The following is a 14,481-nucleotide window of genomic DNA, read 5'->3' as shown; positions in this document are numbered from 1 at the left end:
ATTCCATCCCTGTCGTGGTCCCCCAACAGTGTCAGCTGTCCAGTCTCCTCCTCCCCTGCCTACTAGTGCTCTGCCAGGAGCCACGGAGTAGGTGGAGAGCTGGGTGGGGCCCCAAGTATCTCCACAATTTCGTGGAGGGCCTTAAGCTGGTAAGCTGTGAGTAACACAGGCCCTAATTAACTTATGATGGCAGGGTGAGCTGGCCTCACTGCTGCCCTTCTCTCAGCCTGGCCCCAGTGGAAGGCCAGGAAGGGATAAAGGTGGTAAGTGGCTTAGGGTCACCCTACAAGACTGGAGTTGACATTAGAGTCCCTGCTGCTTCCACTTGGCTTTACTCATTCATTTATAATCATTTCTTCCTTCCCTTGATGAACTAACCTGTGCTCAGCCCTCGGACAAGTGAATAAAACAGAGTGCTATATAAGCCAGACATGGTGGCACTTACCCTTAATCCCAGCACTTGGGAGGAAGAGGCAGGGGGATCTCTGTGAGTTCAGGCCAGCCTGGTCTACAGAGTGAGATCAGGACAGCCAAGGCTATACATAGAAAGCCTGTTTCATCGCCTCCCCCCCCAAAAAAGGAGAGTGCTACAGACCCCATGCCAATCCTCAAGACACTCAGCTGCCTGCTATATAAGGCAGACGTGCTCTCGTTACGAAACACAGGAAAGCAGGGCTCTCTGAGGTTGTGCAGTAGTAGGCAGGACTACTCAGTCTCGACTGGGCCTCTGAGGAATGAGTGTTTCTCCAATCCTAGTGTTAGGGAAAAGCCAAACATCACAGGGGATAGAGTTCCAGACACCGAGACCATTACATGCGTAGGTCCTGGATTAAGGACTTTGGAGGGGTGGGAAAGGTGAAGTGTGTGGTGGCCCGGGCAACAAAGTGATGGCCGGGACTCAGGTGGGCAGGTCCAGGTGAAACAGCTCCATGAATCAGGAGTTCTGTCTCTGGTAGGTAATAAACAATTAGGACAGAATTCAGGGCTTTCTGCTAGGCAAATTGTTCTACAATCCCCAGCTAAATCGTACGATTAAACAAAGTAGGGTGGGAACAAGATGACACTGAGGTGGAGTCACACATTACTAAGAAAGGAAAGGTTGGATAACCATTGAGATGTAATATGAATAAATTAATAAAAAAATATATATATATAAGAGAAAGAAAGGAAAGTTTGGGAAAACTGGAAACTAAAGGAGCATGGAGACCGCAAGAGAGGTGGGGGCCAGGCCTCTGTGGCCTGCCACTGTACTGCCCATGAATTCCACAACTTACCAGTTCTCTAAAGCCACCTCCTGAAGAGGCCTGGCCAGGCCTGCCCTCATCCCACCCCTCAGCTCCTGCCTACTGACTCAGGTGTTGGGTGGCAGGAGCAGGAAGTCATAGACTGCAGGGCTGGCTCCTCTGACAGGTCAGGCCAGTCCTCCTTGCCTCAGGCAGAGCCATCTGGACATCTCTGCTAGGCAGGAGCATCCTGCTGCCCACTGCCCGTGATGGGCAGGGAAACAGGGTCACAGCACCCAGCACTAACAGCCAACAACTGGCACAGGCCTGACTCCAGAATGCAGAAGACACACCTTGACTTGAAAAAAGGCCAGATACAGGGAAGGGATATAGTGTTAGTACATTTCCTGGTGCTGTGGTCTCTAGGCTTGCCACCCTGAAGGACTCTCAAACCTGACACCAGGCCAGAGCGTATCCCAAACCCAAAGCCAGAGAGGGCCAAAGCCCTGAGGCTATCCCTAGCCAGAAGACTGAGGAAATGGTGTCATCTACTACTTGGTGAGATGTGGCTTTGGTCTGAGAATGCCATGAGCCCTGCCTACCAAGTGCGCTGTGATGGTACTGTGAGAGGACAGGCAGGGGTGGGCTTGTTGGGAAAAAGCAGCACTTGGACTCCTCTCCATGGACCCAGACAGCTTGGCAATGGCCCTTATCAAAAGCAGTCTGGGTCCCATGGATCTGTTGCTGCCATCCAGGCTAGGCCAAAGGCATAGCACACTCACTTCCTCTGTGGGGCCCACTGGAGGGGTGGTACCTGGGGAGCAACAGGGAGAGGCCAGACAAGTTAGGATCCCCTGGAAGCCGCCTGTGAGCTCTGGGAAGAAGCTTGGGACAGGCTGACGAGAAGTCATACAGCACTTGAGCCCCCCCCCCTTTTTTTTGCTGGTACCCGGTATTGAATCTAGGGCTTTATTTATCTCAAGTGCTCTGCCACTAAGGTATACCCTCAGACTTCTATTCTGAGAAAGGTCTTATAAGAGTCATTCAGGTTGGCCTTGAATTTGTGATCCTCCTGCCTCAGACTTCAGAGGAGCCTGTCATACAGAGGATTTGGGCCTGGGGTAACTGGTGAACCCAAGCCCTGGCCAGCGGGGGCAACTGCCACTCGGCTATAGAAGACTTACTGTTTAGGACAGGCCAGGAAACCCCATTTTCACGTGAAACCACCTGATTTTTCAATTCCAGCAATGACTTTGAAAACCCACCACACAGGCCAAATGAAACACCTGGGGTCAGTTCTGCCCAGGTGTGTGTGTGTGTGTGTGTGTGTGTGTGTATTGTCATCAATGCTCTGCATTTACAACACAAGGGCGAGAGTGGGGAGGGATCCTGCTGAGCTCCTGATGACTAGCCCCAGACCACCTTCATGTCTGGTGATGGAGTCCTGCAGAGGCCTCCAGTGTGTGCCCGAGACAAAGGCCTTGGCTACAGACCAGGCAGAAAAGGAGGTGGGTATGATGGTGTAATCTGGGAGTCGAGCTGGGTCCCCAAAGGCTCTGAGGCATGACTCTAACCACAGCCATGGCGGGGGAGGGTAGAGGATGCTCATGTTCCTGGAATCTCACAAGGCAGGGGATTTTTCTGACCTAGCCCCTGGCACCGGGCCTCCTGCTCAATCAAGGGCCACTGTCAGTAAACACCGAGGTCCCTCCTACTGTTGATGAAGTCCACAGCCACGCCTCCCATCCCAAGCATATCCTAGTCTCGAGGCTTCCAGTAACCGTAGGGGTTTGAGCAGAAGTCTGTTTCTAAGTCTCAAATCTTTTGTTTAAAGCTGTGGAAAGTGACCAGGGATGCTGTCATGGATACAGGAATACCAAATCTAGCATTAGAGATCTTATATAAGAGGCTCTTGGAAGTACTTCATGTAGCCTTTCTAGCTTTTGAAAGTAGAATTAGCTACCAACAATAACACATTGTGAGATTACACCTAGAGATTTAGGTTTGTATGAAAAATCCTCGGTTTTGGCAGGCTGGGCCGGTCATGGGGACTAAGCCCTCAACCCTGCTGGCCCCTTTATCCACCTCTGCTTCTCCAGTTCACCGACCCTAACGTCCACTTCTCGAACGTGTGCCACTGTTTGTTTCTTAATTAAAAAGCAGAAACCTGTCCAACGTTACAGAGCAAACTGAAGATTGACTTACGCCAGCCTAATGAAAATCTCTCCTCATTGCAATCTGGAGGTATCTAGGTGCAAACTAGGCCTGCTCAGTGCAATGACCCCGCTCAGTGGAGGTGGGTGTGTGTAGGCTCGGCCATACCCTGCCTCAGCCAATGGGGAGAAGCCCCGCCCTCGTTAGAGATAGTCCCACCCACCCCACATCTTAAGGAGAGACCAGTCTCTTACCAGCCAACTTAAGAGCCAGAGCCCGGGGTTGGGAGACGTGGACGCTGCAGCCTTGGACCCCAGGACCCCGGACATTTCAGAACCTGCCGGAGGCGAGAGGCAAAGGACTGAGGTCACACTGAAGCTTTGGGCCGCACCTCCCGGCTCCGTGGGCCGTTGCTTCCCGGGTGAGTGTCTAGGGGCGAGGGAGGGGGCGACAGGCAGGGTTGATCACACTCGCCCTGCACACTAGCACACATTCTCTGGAGGGACTGTGACTTCGGGAGAAAGGGGCTTCCCTCGGCCTCGGGAGATTACCTGGGCGGGCACGGTCCAGTTGCACCCCCGAACCCACTCGGGGTCCTTCAAGAGAGGCAGGTTCGTACAGGGCTCACCTACCCGTGAGGCTCTGAGTAGACAAAATAAACACCCCCTCCCTTGCTTCCTCCTCCCACGGCTGGGCCCTCTGGCGTGACCAGTTTTATGAATCAAACCTCTTTTAGGGGATGGCCCAGCCGTAGTCTGGTTAGTTTTTCCTCATGGGGTCAGACAGTCTGGGGCCCCTGGTTGCCTGGGGTCCTCTGGGCCTTGTCACACATGGCAGAACTGGAGCCCACAAATATGCAGGCAGCCCTGGAGAGGAGTGAGAATGGGGAGACTGATAGGCGCGCCCCCAGGTGAGGCATGGACTTGGCTGACCAGAACCTTTGGTGCTCCCTATCAGAGCATCTCATCTCTACCAGTGAATGAGCTTTGCTTGGGCTGCAAACCCAATGGCCTATGGCCAGTCTAGTCCTTTGTGTCCCTGAGCTGGCTGCTCTGGGGCCTGAGGGCTGCTTAGGTTCCCTGTGGTCACTGGCAGGCCAGCTGATTGGTGCCAACCACACTACCTCACCCCCATTCGTTAACGATTACCACGCCAGGGTCGCTGACTGCTTCCACACATTGGATCCCAGGAATGGCCTCAGCAGAATGGAAGTAGTCCAAGGGTCAGGAGTCCCCTAGCTTGCTTTTTGCTTTAAAAGTAGTTGAGGCTCCAGAAAGAGGCACCAGGAGATATCTTCTCTGTCTGGGCCAAGAGTCCCTAGGGAAGAGGACTGGCTAAAATATAAAAGTTCCCTTCCCCCTAGGCTGGATTTTGGGTGCTGGGGAAAGCAGAGATGTGGGTGGGCTGCAGCCTTGTGAGGGGCTCCATTGGTATGGGCAATGAAGGCCAGTATGGGACCAGCTGTTAGCATAGCCCCATAGAGAGCTGGAGAGCTGGGGGTGGCAGGTGGGGGATGGGAGGGCAGTCCCTAGAGTTTACTGTCCTCTCCCAGGGGAATCAGCCCCCGGGGGAACTTCTGTAAACAGAGTGTCAGAGGCAGGAAGAGGGCTCTGGTAATGAGCGGCCCAGCTGGATTCCCTCCAGACACTATCTAGCATCTCCCATCCAGAGAGGAAAGGACCAAGGCGCACACGTGCCAGCCCTGGTAGGGGGGAGGCACTGCTTGTCCCTAGCTTCCCAAGCCTTGGAGTTGCATACCAGAACAGCCACCTGAGATATGTGGGCACAACAGTCAGAGGGTACTGGGTGGAGGGCTGCTGTCCCAGAGTGTCTGGACACCACCCCGGGGAAGTGGTGGGAGGGGAATTGGGCACAAGGAGCCTCTCAGACATTGCAAGACCCCTCCGTCTCATTTCCATTCCAGATCTCCCCAGCCCTGGGCTAGTTAGGTCCTAGGGGAGAACCAGGATTTTTGTGGCTCATTAAGTGAGCCTTCTTGGTTTAACTGGAGACCCAGGAAAGTGGGGCACCAGGAAGTAGTCCCCCCTGACACCACCCCAGGCAGACAGCTCTCTTGGATAAGTGCCTAAAATCATTCTTGATCACTGGCAGGTCCTAATCTTATGTGAAGGGGATCAGTCACCCCTTCCAGAGCTCCCTCAGAGCCCCTCCCAAAGCTGTGGAGCCCAAGGCTCTTGTGTTGCCAAGAAAACCAGTGCCCCTCACTGCTATGGAATTTGTGTGTGCTCTCAGAGGGAGAGGTGTGTATACACACACACACACACACACACACACACACACACACACACAGAGGCACGCGACTTGTGCACACACACGTAGGAGTATGGCCCAGAGGGTGTGTGTCTGTGCACGTGACTGCGGCCGGGCCAGTAGGGGTGCTTTGGTGCGCTGGGGAGGACTGGACCTCCTTCCTTTTATCAGTTTCCACATTCCAGAGTCAGCCGGGCTGCTTTCCCCAACCCCTCAGCCTGCTTGCTGTCCAGGCCGCAGGCCTCCCCCGCTTTTCCTCATTCCAGTCTCCCTGGGTGTGAGGAGGCTTCTTCGGGCCACTTTGGCTTGGCGGGGGTAGGGGGAGGCAAAAGGCCAGTTCTTCAAGGTTGGGGACAGCCCCCCACCCGACTCCTCCTGGGAATGCAATAAGACTCTGACATTCCTGGAGGCTGCCTAAGAGATTGCATTAAGGAGGGAGCTGGCTTGCTCTGAGGGAACTGGGGTGGGCTGGGAACCTTGCTGGCCCTCAGCCCCAGCCACTGGTCAATAGTAACAACTGTGGGGGCAGAGCTGTGGTTCAGTGACCAGTTCATAGCCCCCAGAAGGGACCTCTTGTGTTATCAATGGCCGAGTGACTTGTAGGACAATGGAATGATGCATGTGAGTAGGAAAAAGACCCCTTCTGAGACCACCCCCTGCTCAGACTCCTATGTCTGGGAAGCTTGGGGTGGATGGCCTTCTGTAGTGACTAAGGTGTTCTGGAAGGTGCAGGGTTAATTGCAGGGTTATAGCTTATTCAATGGACGCCAGGCCCTGGGCAGGGACAGGGCAGTAGGAGGCTGAGCCCCAGTGGCATCATAGCTGCTGCTCGGGTGCGCCCGCACAAACACAAACACAGATACACACACACACGCGCGCATGCATGTGTGCTGACAGTGTCATGCTACTAGCCCACTTCTAGTTGGGCCACAGCCACCACATAGCTCCTGAGGCTACAGGTGTTCTTGCCCAACAGGTGGCACCTCTCCTAAAATGGCACAGCCGCCACCACCCCAAGGGTTCACTTGAGCCAGAGACTGATCTTAGTCACTGATCTATCTGCCTTGGCTGACAGGTCTGACGGCAGCCAGGTCACCCACGGGGCCACTGAAGATGCCCACCTGGGTGGTGATAGGCCACCTTGGCCACACCTACTCCAAGACCCAGAACCCTTTCCTGGACAGACACAGTTAGGCTGGTGTCCTTATTGGCCTCTTTGCAGTTTCTCTAGCTGTGCAGAAGACCCAACAGAAGATTTTCCTCAAAACATAGCTGCTAGGCTCTCCCCAACAGGAATGCTTATTTAACTAAAAAAATAAAAAACAATAAAATAAAAAAAAGACGCAGCCTAGGGAATTGCCGTTTGAAGAGAGCTTCTAGGTGACTCATAACCTACAGCTCAAATCCTAACCAAAAGCCCCTTGAGTTACAAGCAGATATGGAAACCCACAGAGGGCAGGACGTGGGGGTGAGGTCACAAAGCAGGTAAACAGAACTGGCATGGGGACTCCCTGACTCAATCACCAGGCCAGGTGGTGCCTTCGCCCCCACTTTCTGTTTGAGAACCTGTTAATAGAGACCCTTAACCCATCCTCTCTATTGGGCCAGGACTGCTGTGTTTTAGAGAACTGCCTCAGACACGTCAGCGAAACTGGAGCCAGCCACTCTGGCCGCCGGCACAGTCCCGCCTGCGGGAGGGGTTGGGGGTGTGCTGGCAGCCTCCTGGGGCTGGGCTGCTGCCAGGCCTGGCGAGCAGAGTACAGCCCATTCAGTCCAGCACTAGGAGACAGAGGCTTGGAACCCAGAGCTGAGAGTCAGATCGTGCAGAGTCTATCTGTACCTACCCTGACAAAGTGTGCAAAGAGGGGGCGGGCTCTGAACTGTCCTCTCCACCTCGCTGGGCAGACGGCCTGCCTCAGCCTCAGGGAGAAGCACCAGCTCCAGGGCTGATGTGCTCACCAAATGCCTGGCTTCTACCCCACCCACTCTCCCGTCCCTGACTGACCTCAGGCATGTGTATGGGTGGGTGCCCACAAGTGTGTCACACACTTGGGTGTGGAGGGCATTCTGGGCCCTGGAGAACTGGCTGACCAATGCTCTTAGTTGTCCTTACTCACAGAGCCCCTCCTGGAGGTCATGTGCTTCAGGAGGTTGGGCTAAAGGACAGCTTCCCCCACATTCCTTTACAAAACTGAGGACACACCCTCATCACGTGGCCTTAACCCTGGCCCAGGGGTCTCTAGTTAGCATGAAGGTGGTACAGTCTCCACAGTGGGTCCTGCTCACAAGGAAGGCAGGGCTCCTGGATTATAGGTAGTGCCTACAGTGGCTAGTAATGTTTACTGACCATTTGGCAAGTGGTTTGGGAAGCAGGCACTAGGACTATAGCTGCAATACATGCTAAGGTGGGGTGTGTGGCCTGGCTCCCAGCTGTTGAGAGAGCCAGGCATTCTGGCCTCTGCCCATCAGGCTGAGGTAGAGTCAGACCAACATAGGTGAAGAATCCAGGAGGAGGAGGAGGCCTGACCCTTCAATGCTGTTGCCCTCCTGACCCCTAAAGCCCAGAACTCTCCTCACAGCTTTTACAAGGATGTGGTCACTCTGTCACCCCACAAGGATCGGATATCAAAGCAAAGCCTGTGGTCCTTTCAGAGCCACTGTAATCAGCTGAAAGCACAGGGCAGCAGCAACTCTAGAGAAGCTACCCACCCCCACCTGTACACACACCAGGCGGGACCCAGGTCGCAGACACGCTAAATACCCTCAGAACTTATTAAAAGAACTCTCTGTTTGAGGCTAGAGAGCTGGCTCAGTGGTTGAGAGCACAGGCTGCTCTTCCGGAGGACCCAGATTTTGATTCCCAGTACCGATTAGGGAGGGGACTCACAACCACCAGCTCCAGGGAATCCAACAGCCTCTTCTGGCTTTTACAGGCACTGTACACACACGCATGCAGGGAAGATGACAAAACAACCTTACACTTTTAAAAAAGATCTCCCTGTTTAAAAGTCAACACACACACACAGGAAGTCTTCAGGGCTGCACATAACAGTTCTGTAGGTCAAAGATGAAACTCAGTCAAGAAGGGACTCAGGCTGGGCATGGTGGTGCACACCTTTACTCCTAGTACAGACAGAGGCATGAGTTGAAGGCCAGCCTTGTCTATATAGTGAGTTCTAGGACACTCAACCTGAACTCAGGCCTGTCTCACCCTTTCCCACTATGGCCAGCTTCTGCCCTATCCAGATTTCCTTCAAGGGCTGCCCACACATGAGCCATGATAGAGTTCCCCAGCCAACAGACTGCAGCTTGCAGGCTCAAGTTTTCCGAAGCTCTAGAACCATCTTTTTGGCCTCAGTTTCCCCTTGCTGAGAGAGATGAAACCAAGGGTCAGGCAGAGAAACTTACACAATTCTTAGAGGAATGGGAACTGATTGGCTATTTATTACCTATATGGTCTTCTCGGCCCAGGAGCTTGGTCACCCCTGATCTAACTCAGCTCCCTCACCTACCAACTTGTACGGATGCTCCGTAGCTTACACCCTGCCAGCCAGGTGGCCATCCTACATCTCCTTTTCCCCTTCAACTGCTGGGCGAAGCATAGGTGCTCCCCTTTGTGCCGCAGAAGGAGCACCTCCCTAGCACGCCAGCTTCAACAATTGGACACAGGGCCGCCTGACTAGAACAAGCTCTTAACCAGGGCCTTAAACAAGACCCTTGAGGGAGACAAACCAGCAGTGTGGCTAGGCCAGTCATGGGTAGGGTCCCCTGCTGCCTGACCTTGGCCTAGCCCCACTGAGAAGACGACTGAGGGGGAGGCCTCCCGCCCGCTAAATGGGTGCGAGGTGTGGATGGAGGTCATCTGAAGCCCATGTTTGGAAACTAGGCTGAACTGGACACGCCCTGAGTCAAGGAGGCTGGAAAGGGTCCTGTCGGGTAAGGGAGCTGGTGGTACAACTGAGTTTTAGGTCACTAAACGCAGAGTGAGGAGGTGCTGGGAGGATCAGGGGCACCCGAGGCCTTGGGGTTCTGAGGCTTGTCTCAGGTGATTCTCAGTGTGAGGCCCCACCGAAGTGCTCCCTCAGCAGAGAGGCTCTACACAGGCTCTGTAGATCAAGGTGCAAAGGCAGGCAGGACCTCTGCCTCAGTGAGTTGTTAGCGTGTCTGCAGAGCAGGCCAGGGGTGAGGAAGTTCCAAGGTGTTCATCAGAGGGCTGTTCCTGTCCATCCGGAGTAACAGAAGAGGAGGTACCAAAGGGACCCCTTCCCTGACAAAAGGACGCCGCAGGTAGATAGGGGCCTGCAGGCTTAACTTGGGCTACAAGGCCTTTTCTTTCACTTAGAGCTGGCCTAAGGCCCCAGGCATTTAACTCACCTGTCCTGGGACTCAGTCTGTTTTCTTCCCTTTCACACACCAGGGGCCCCTATGCTTTGGAAAAGGGGAATCCACAGATGGGATAGTGGTAAAGGCAGGCTGGGTAGGGGTCTTGTTACCTGTTGTGGCCACATGTGGGGGAAGGGAGGCCCCAGCTCTAGGACAAAAGGCCCTTGTGTGAACAGTAGGTGCCTGGAATGGGAAGGAATTGTCAGCTCTTATGCAGGACAGGTTGGCACATTGTGTGAGGCTCAGACCTTTGGGGCATCCAGGGCGAGAACTGTGCCTTGCTGTGGCCCTCAGGCTGTCCCAGGAGCCCAAGTGAAGCGAGCAAGCTGTTGACCTCTGCCATCCCAGGGTAAGAGTGGGAGCCCAGCCTTTGATGGGTTGTTAAGACATGGGGCCCTAGAGGGCATGGACCCTGTCCCAGGGCAAGGCCCTCTCAGGCTGGCTGGACTCAAGCCCTGGGTCCCAGCTCATACTCACTGCTACCTCCAAATGCCCCTTCCCTGTTACTCTGGAGTCACAAAAGAAGCTTTCAACCGAAGGGTCTGCTGGGGGAACTGAGGCAGTGGTGTGCTGAGCAAGTACTGTCATGTGGGAAAGATGGGCCACTGTCACTTCTGGGGGGACAGTGCTGTCCTTTGTTCAAGGGTGCAGCCTGGTTATCACAGGCCACCATACGATGCGAGGACAATGTTTCTTCTCTTATGTGAACCACAGGGCTCCTCATCTTTAGTTCATGCTGTGATGATAGGGGGCTGAAAAGGAGAGTTTCAATTCATCTAGCCTCCCCTCTCTCCTAGACAAGGGGCACCTGCCAAGCAAGCGCTGCCAGCCAGCCTCTACCCGTCCTCTAGAAACCTCATCACTGGCCACATCCTGGCGGCCCACAGCCCCCATCCTGGGCAGGTCTGACAGCACAAGTGGAAAAACACAGATCCCATAGTTTCCATGTGAAGTTTTCCTGCTGCGGTCTCTCCTCCCTCAGAGGGAGGGAGGGACAGGAGAGTGTGTTGCAGGGGCCAGCGGCCCCAACAGCCAGCTTCTCTGCTTACGCGCCCGGGCAGAGTGCCCATCCTGTCTCTCCAGATTCAGCAGGGAGGGGCTTCAGGACCCATGATTCTCCATCCCTGTCCATGCGGCCAGCTAGAGGGCCTGGTCTCAGCTGGGGCAAGGAGGCCTGGGTTCAGGACAGGGAAACAGTGTTGTCACTGAGCTGTTGCCTGTGCTCTTCGTCCTTGTGCTAGCCAACCTCTGCATGTGTCATGCTCATTCACGACATCCAACACCGGAACGATATGATCACACAGACAGGGATGACAGAGATGGGCCAGGAGCCGGCCAGGAGCACTAGGGACCTGACTCACAAGCTCTGGGCTCCGGTGCATCTGAGAGTGGGGAGTAGAGAGTTCTCCTCCGGCCTTGCTGATGTGTCTGGCCTCAATGCTGACTCATGCGATCTTTGCTCTTAGGAACAGAAGATGCACTCCGGGAGCTGCCTGCCACCTCTCCTGCTGTTGCTCCTGTTGCTCCTGGGGTCTGGAGTACAGGGCTGCCCATCAGGCTGCCAGTGCAACCAGCCACAGACCGTCTTCTGTACTGCCCGCCAGGGATCCACAGTACCCCAAGACGTGCCACCTGACACAGTGGGCCTGTACATTTTTGAGAATGGCATCACTACACTTGATGTGGGCTGTTTTGCTGGCCTTCCAGCCTTGCAGCTCCTGGACTTGTCACAGAACCAGATCACTAGCCTGCCCAGTGGCATTTTTCAGCCACTTGTTAACCTCAGTAACCTGGACCTGACTGCCAACAAACTGCAAGAGATCTCCAATGAGACCTTCCGTGGTCTGCAACGCCTTGAACGCCTCTACCTGGGCAAGAACCGCATTCGCCACATCCAGCCTGGTGCCTTCGATGCGCTTGACCACCTCCTGGAGCTCAAGCTGCAGGACAATGAGCTTCGGGCGCTGCCCCCACTGCATTTGCCCCGTCTGCTGCTGCTCGACCTCAGCTACAACAGTATCCCAGCCCTGGAAGCTGGACTACTGGGTACTGCCAATGTGGAGGTGTTGCGGTTGGCTGGCCTGGGGCTGCGGCAGCTGGATGAGGGGCTTTTCAGCCGCCTGCGCAACCTCCATGACCTGGATGTTTCTGACAACCAGTTGGAGCACATGCCATTTGTGATCCAAGGCCTGCGTGGCCTGACACGCCTGCGGCTAGCTGGCAACACCCGAATTGCCCATATACGGCCAGAGGACCTGGCTGGCCTGACAGCCCTGCAGGAATTGGACGTGAGCAACCTGAGCCTGCAGGCCCTGCCCAGTGACCTCTCAAGTCTCTTTCCCCGCCTGCGTCTCCTAGCTGCTGCCCGAAACCCCTTCAACTGCCTGTGCCCCTTGAGCTGGTTTGGGCTTTGGCTACGTGAGAGCCATGTTGTGCTGGCCAGCCCTGAGGAGACACGTTGTCACTTCCCACCCAAGAATGCTGGCCGACTGCTCCTGGATCTGGATTATGCAGATTTTGGCTGCCCAGTCACCACCACCACCGCCGCCACCATACCAACCATCAGGCCTACTATCAAGGAGCCCGCACCTTCAACTTCTAGCCAAGTTTCCACATGGCCCAGCATCACAGAGCCAACTATTCAGGCCTCCACCCTTCCACCTACGGCCCCACCAACCATGAGGCCTGCTCCTCAGCCCCAGGACTGTCCAGCATCCACCTGCCTCAATGGTGGTACCTGCCGTGTAGGGGCAAGACACCACCGGGAGTGCTTGTGCCCAGAGGGCTTCATTGGCTTGTACTGTGAGAGTCCAGTGGGACAAGTGATGAAGCCCAGCTCCATACCAGACACTCCAAGGCCCTCCCAACCCCTGCCTCTCAGCATTGAGCCAGTGAGCCCCACCTCCTTGCGTGTAGAGCTGCAGCGCTACTTGCAGGGCAACGCTGTGCAGCTCCGGAGCCTCCGCCTCACCTATCGTAACCTGTCTGGCCCTGACAAGCGGCTGGTGACCTTAAGACTGCCCGCTTCACTTGCAGAGTACACAGTCACGCAGCTGCGGCCCAATGCCACCTATTCTATCTGTGTCACACCCCTGGGAGCTGGGCGGATACCTGAAGGTGAGGAGGCCTGCGGAGAGGCCAACACTCCCCAGGCAGTCCGCTCCAACCATGCCCCAGTCACCCAGGCCCGTGAGGGCAATCTGCCACTCCTTATTGCTCCTGCCCTGGCTGCTGTACTTCTGGCTGTGCTGGCTGCTGCAGGGGCAGCCTACTGTGTGCGGCGGGGACGGGCAACTTCTACGAGTCAGGACAAAGGGCAGGTGGGACCAGGGACCGGCCCCCTGGAACTAGAGGGGGTGAAAGCCCCTTTGGAGCCAAGCTCCAAGGCAACAGAGGGAGGTGGGGAGGCCCTGTCAGGTGGCCCTGAATGCGAAGTGCCCCTTATGGGATACCCAGGGCCCAGCCTCCAGGGGGCCCTCCCTGCTAAGCACTACATCTAAGCCAAGAGAGAAAGAGCAGCCAGGGGGGCTGGGCTTTCAGCCACCGCCCTCCTGCTGCCACACAAGGAAGTTCTCAATGTGCACCATAGTGTACATGCATGATGGCGCTGTGGGACAGCAGCCAGTTCCTGGCCCTTTCTGGGCTGGATCTCATCTGTGAGCTGCTTCAGCTCAAATGAACTATCACAGCTACCAACATGTCCGACACAGGCGCCTGCTGTCTTCTGCAGTGTGCAATCCTAGGGCGTGAGCCCTGCCATGTGCTGGTAACATGGCTAGGCATGCTGGGCTTCCCAAGCCATGGAGTCTGGTAACCAGTGAAGGAACCTCCAGGAAGAGGGGGTAGGGAAGGCACTAGGGGTGTGGCCGTGGCCCCAAAAGTGCAGGAACACTTGAAACTGGAAAGGAAGGTGCTCTGGGCACATATGGATTTGCTTCTATTGTTTTGTTTTGTTTTTTTAAATGTATTTATAAAAGATCTTTTCCCATTTATGCTGGGAAAGTGCTTTTCAAACTCAGTGACAAGGACTTTGGTTTTTGTAAGACTATTGATATGAAGGCCTTTTGTAAAAAAATAAAAATAAAAACTAAAATGAATTGCCTGTCTCTCTGGTTGGGCTTGGGGTACATAAGCACTAAGTTCTGTGGACACCCAAGGCCACTGGCCACAGGTCAAGCATGGGCCATTAGAATGCGCCCACCACAGGTCCTGACCCATCGGGGCAGCTTACCCTAGGCTACGCCCAGTCTTCTGCCAGCATGAGCCACAGTGTTTATGTTTAGGGTTGGAAGGGGCTCATAGCAAACACAGGGCAGAGGGAGGTCACACCCTCCTTGGGTGTTCTGAAGAGCAGTCTACCCCTGCCTTCAACTAGAGAAGACGGCCTAGAGCATCCTCACTCCAGAGCCTTATAATAGCTGATCCTGGGAGCAGGAGGCTTTCAGACTTT

The 14,481-nt window shown here is 55.0% G+C and overlaps 2 protein-coding genes across 2 annotated transcripts in view; one reads left to right on the top strand and one right to left on the bottom strand.

Moving 5' to 3' along the window:
• Positions 1-14,481, bottom strand: part of LOC127208716 (mitochondrial import inner membrane translocase subunit TIM16) — a 64,783-nt gene that overhangs the window by 19,093 nt on the left and 31,209 nt on the right. The window lies entirely within an intron of this gene.
• Positions 3,605-14,118, top strand: Vasn (vasorin). The gene is made up of 2 exons (XM_051168247.1): positions 3,605-3,798; positions 11,498-14,118. The coding sequence occupies exon 2, from the start codon at positions 11,507-11,509 to the stop codon at positions 13,529-13,531; it is 2,025 nt and encodes a 674-aa protein (XP_051024204.1). The 5' UTR covers positions 3,605-3,798; positions 11,498-11,506; the 3' UTR covers positions 13,532-14,118.

This window comes from Acomys russatus, chromosome 25 (assembly GCF_903995435.1).
Source record: "Acomys russatus chromosome 25, mAcoRus1.1, whole genome shotgun sequence".
In the NCBI taxonomy this organism is placed as follows: Eukaryota; Metazoa; Chordata; class Mammalia; order Rodentia; family Muridae; genus Acomys; species Acomys russatus.
The sequence above is the reverse complement of the archived record's forward strand: the minus strand, read 5'-3'. Positions and strand labels throughout refer to the sequence as shown.

Bases quoted from the DNA above. Each gene is read 5' to 3' on its own strand.
- Vasn (XM_051168247.1), top strand. From the start codon at position 11,507: ATGCACTCCGGGAGCTGCCTGCCACCTCTCCTGCTGTTGCTCCTGTTG.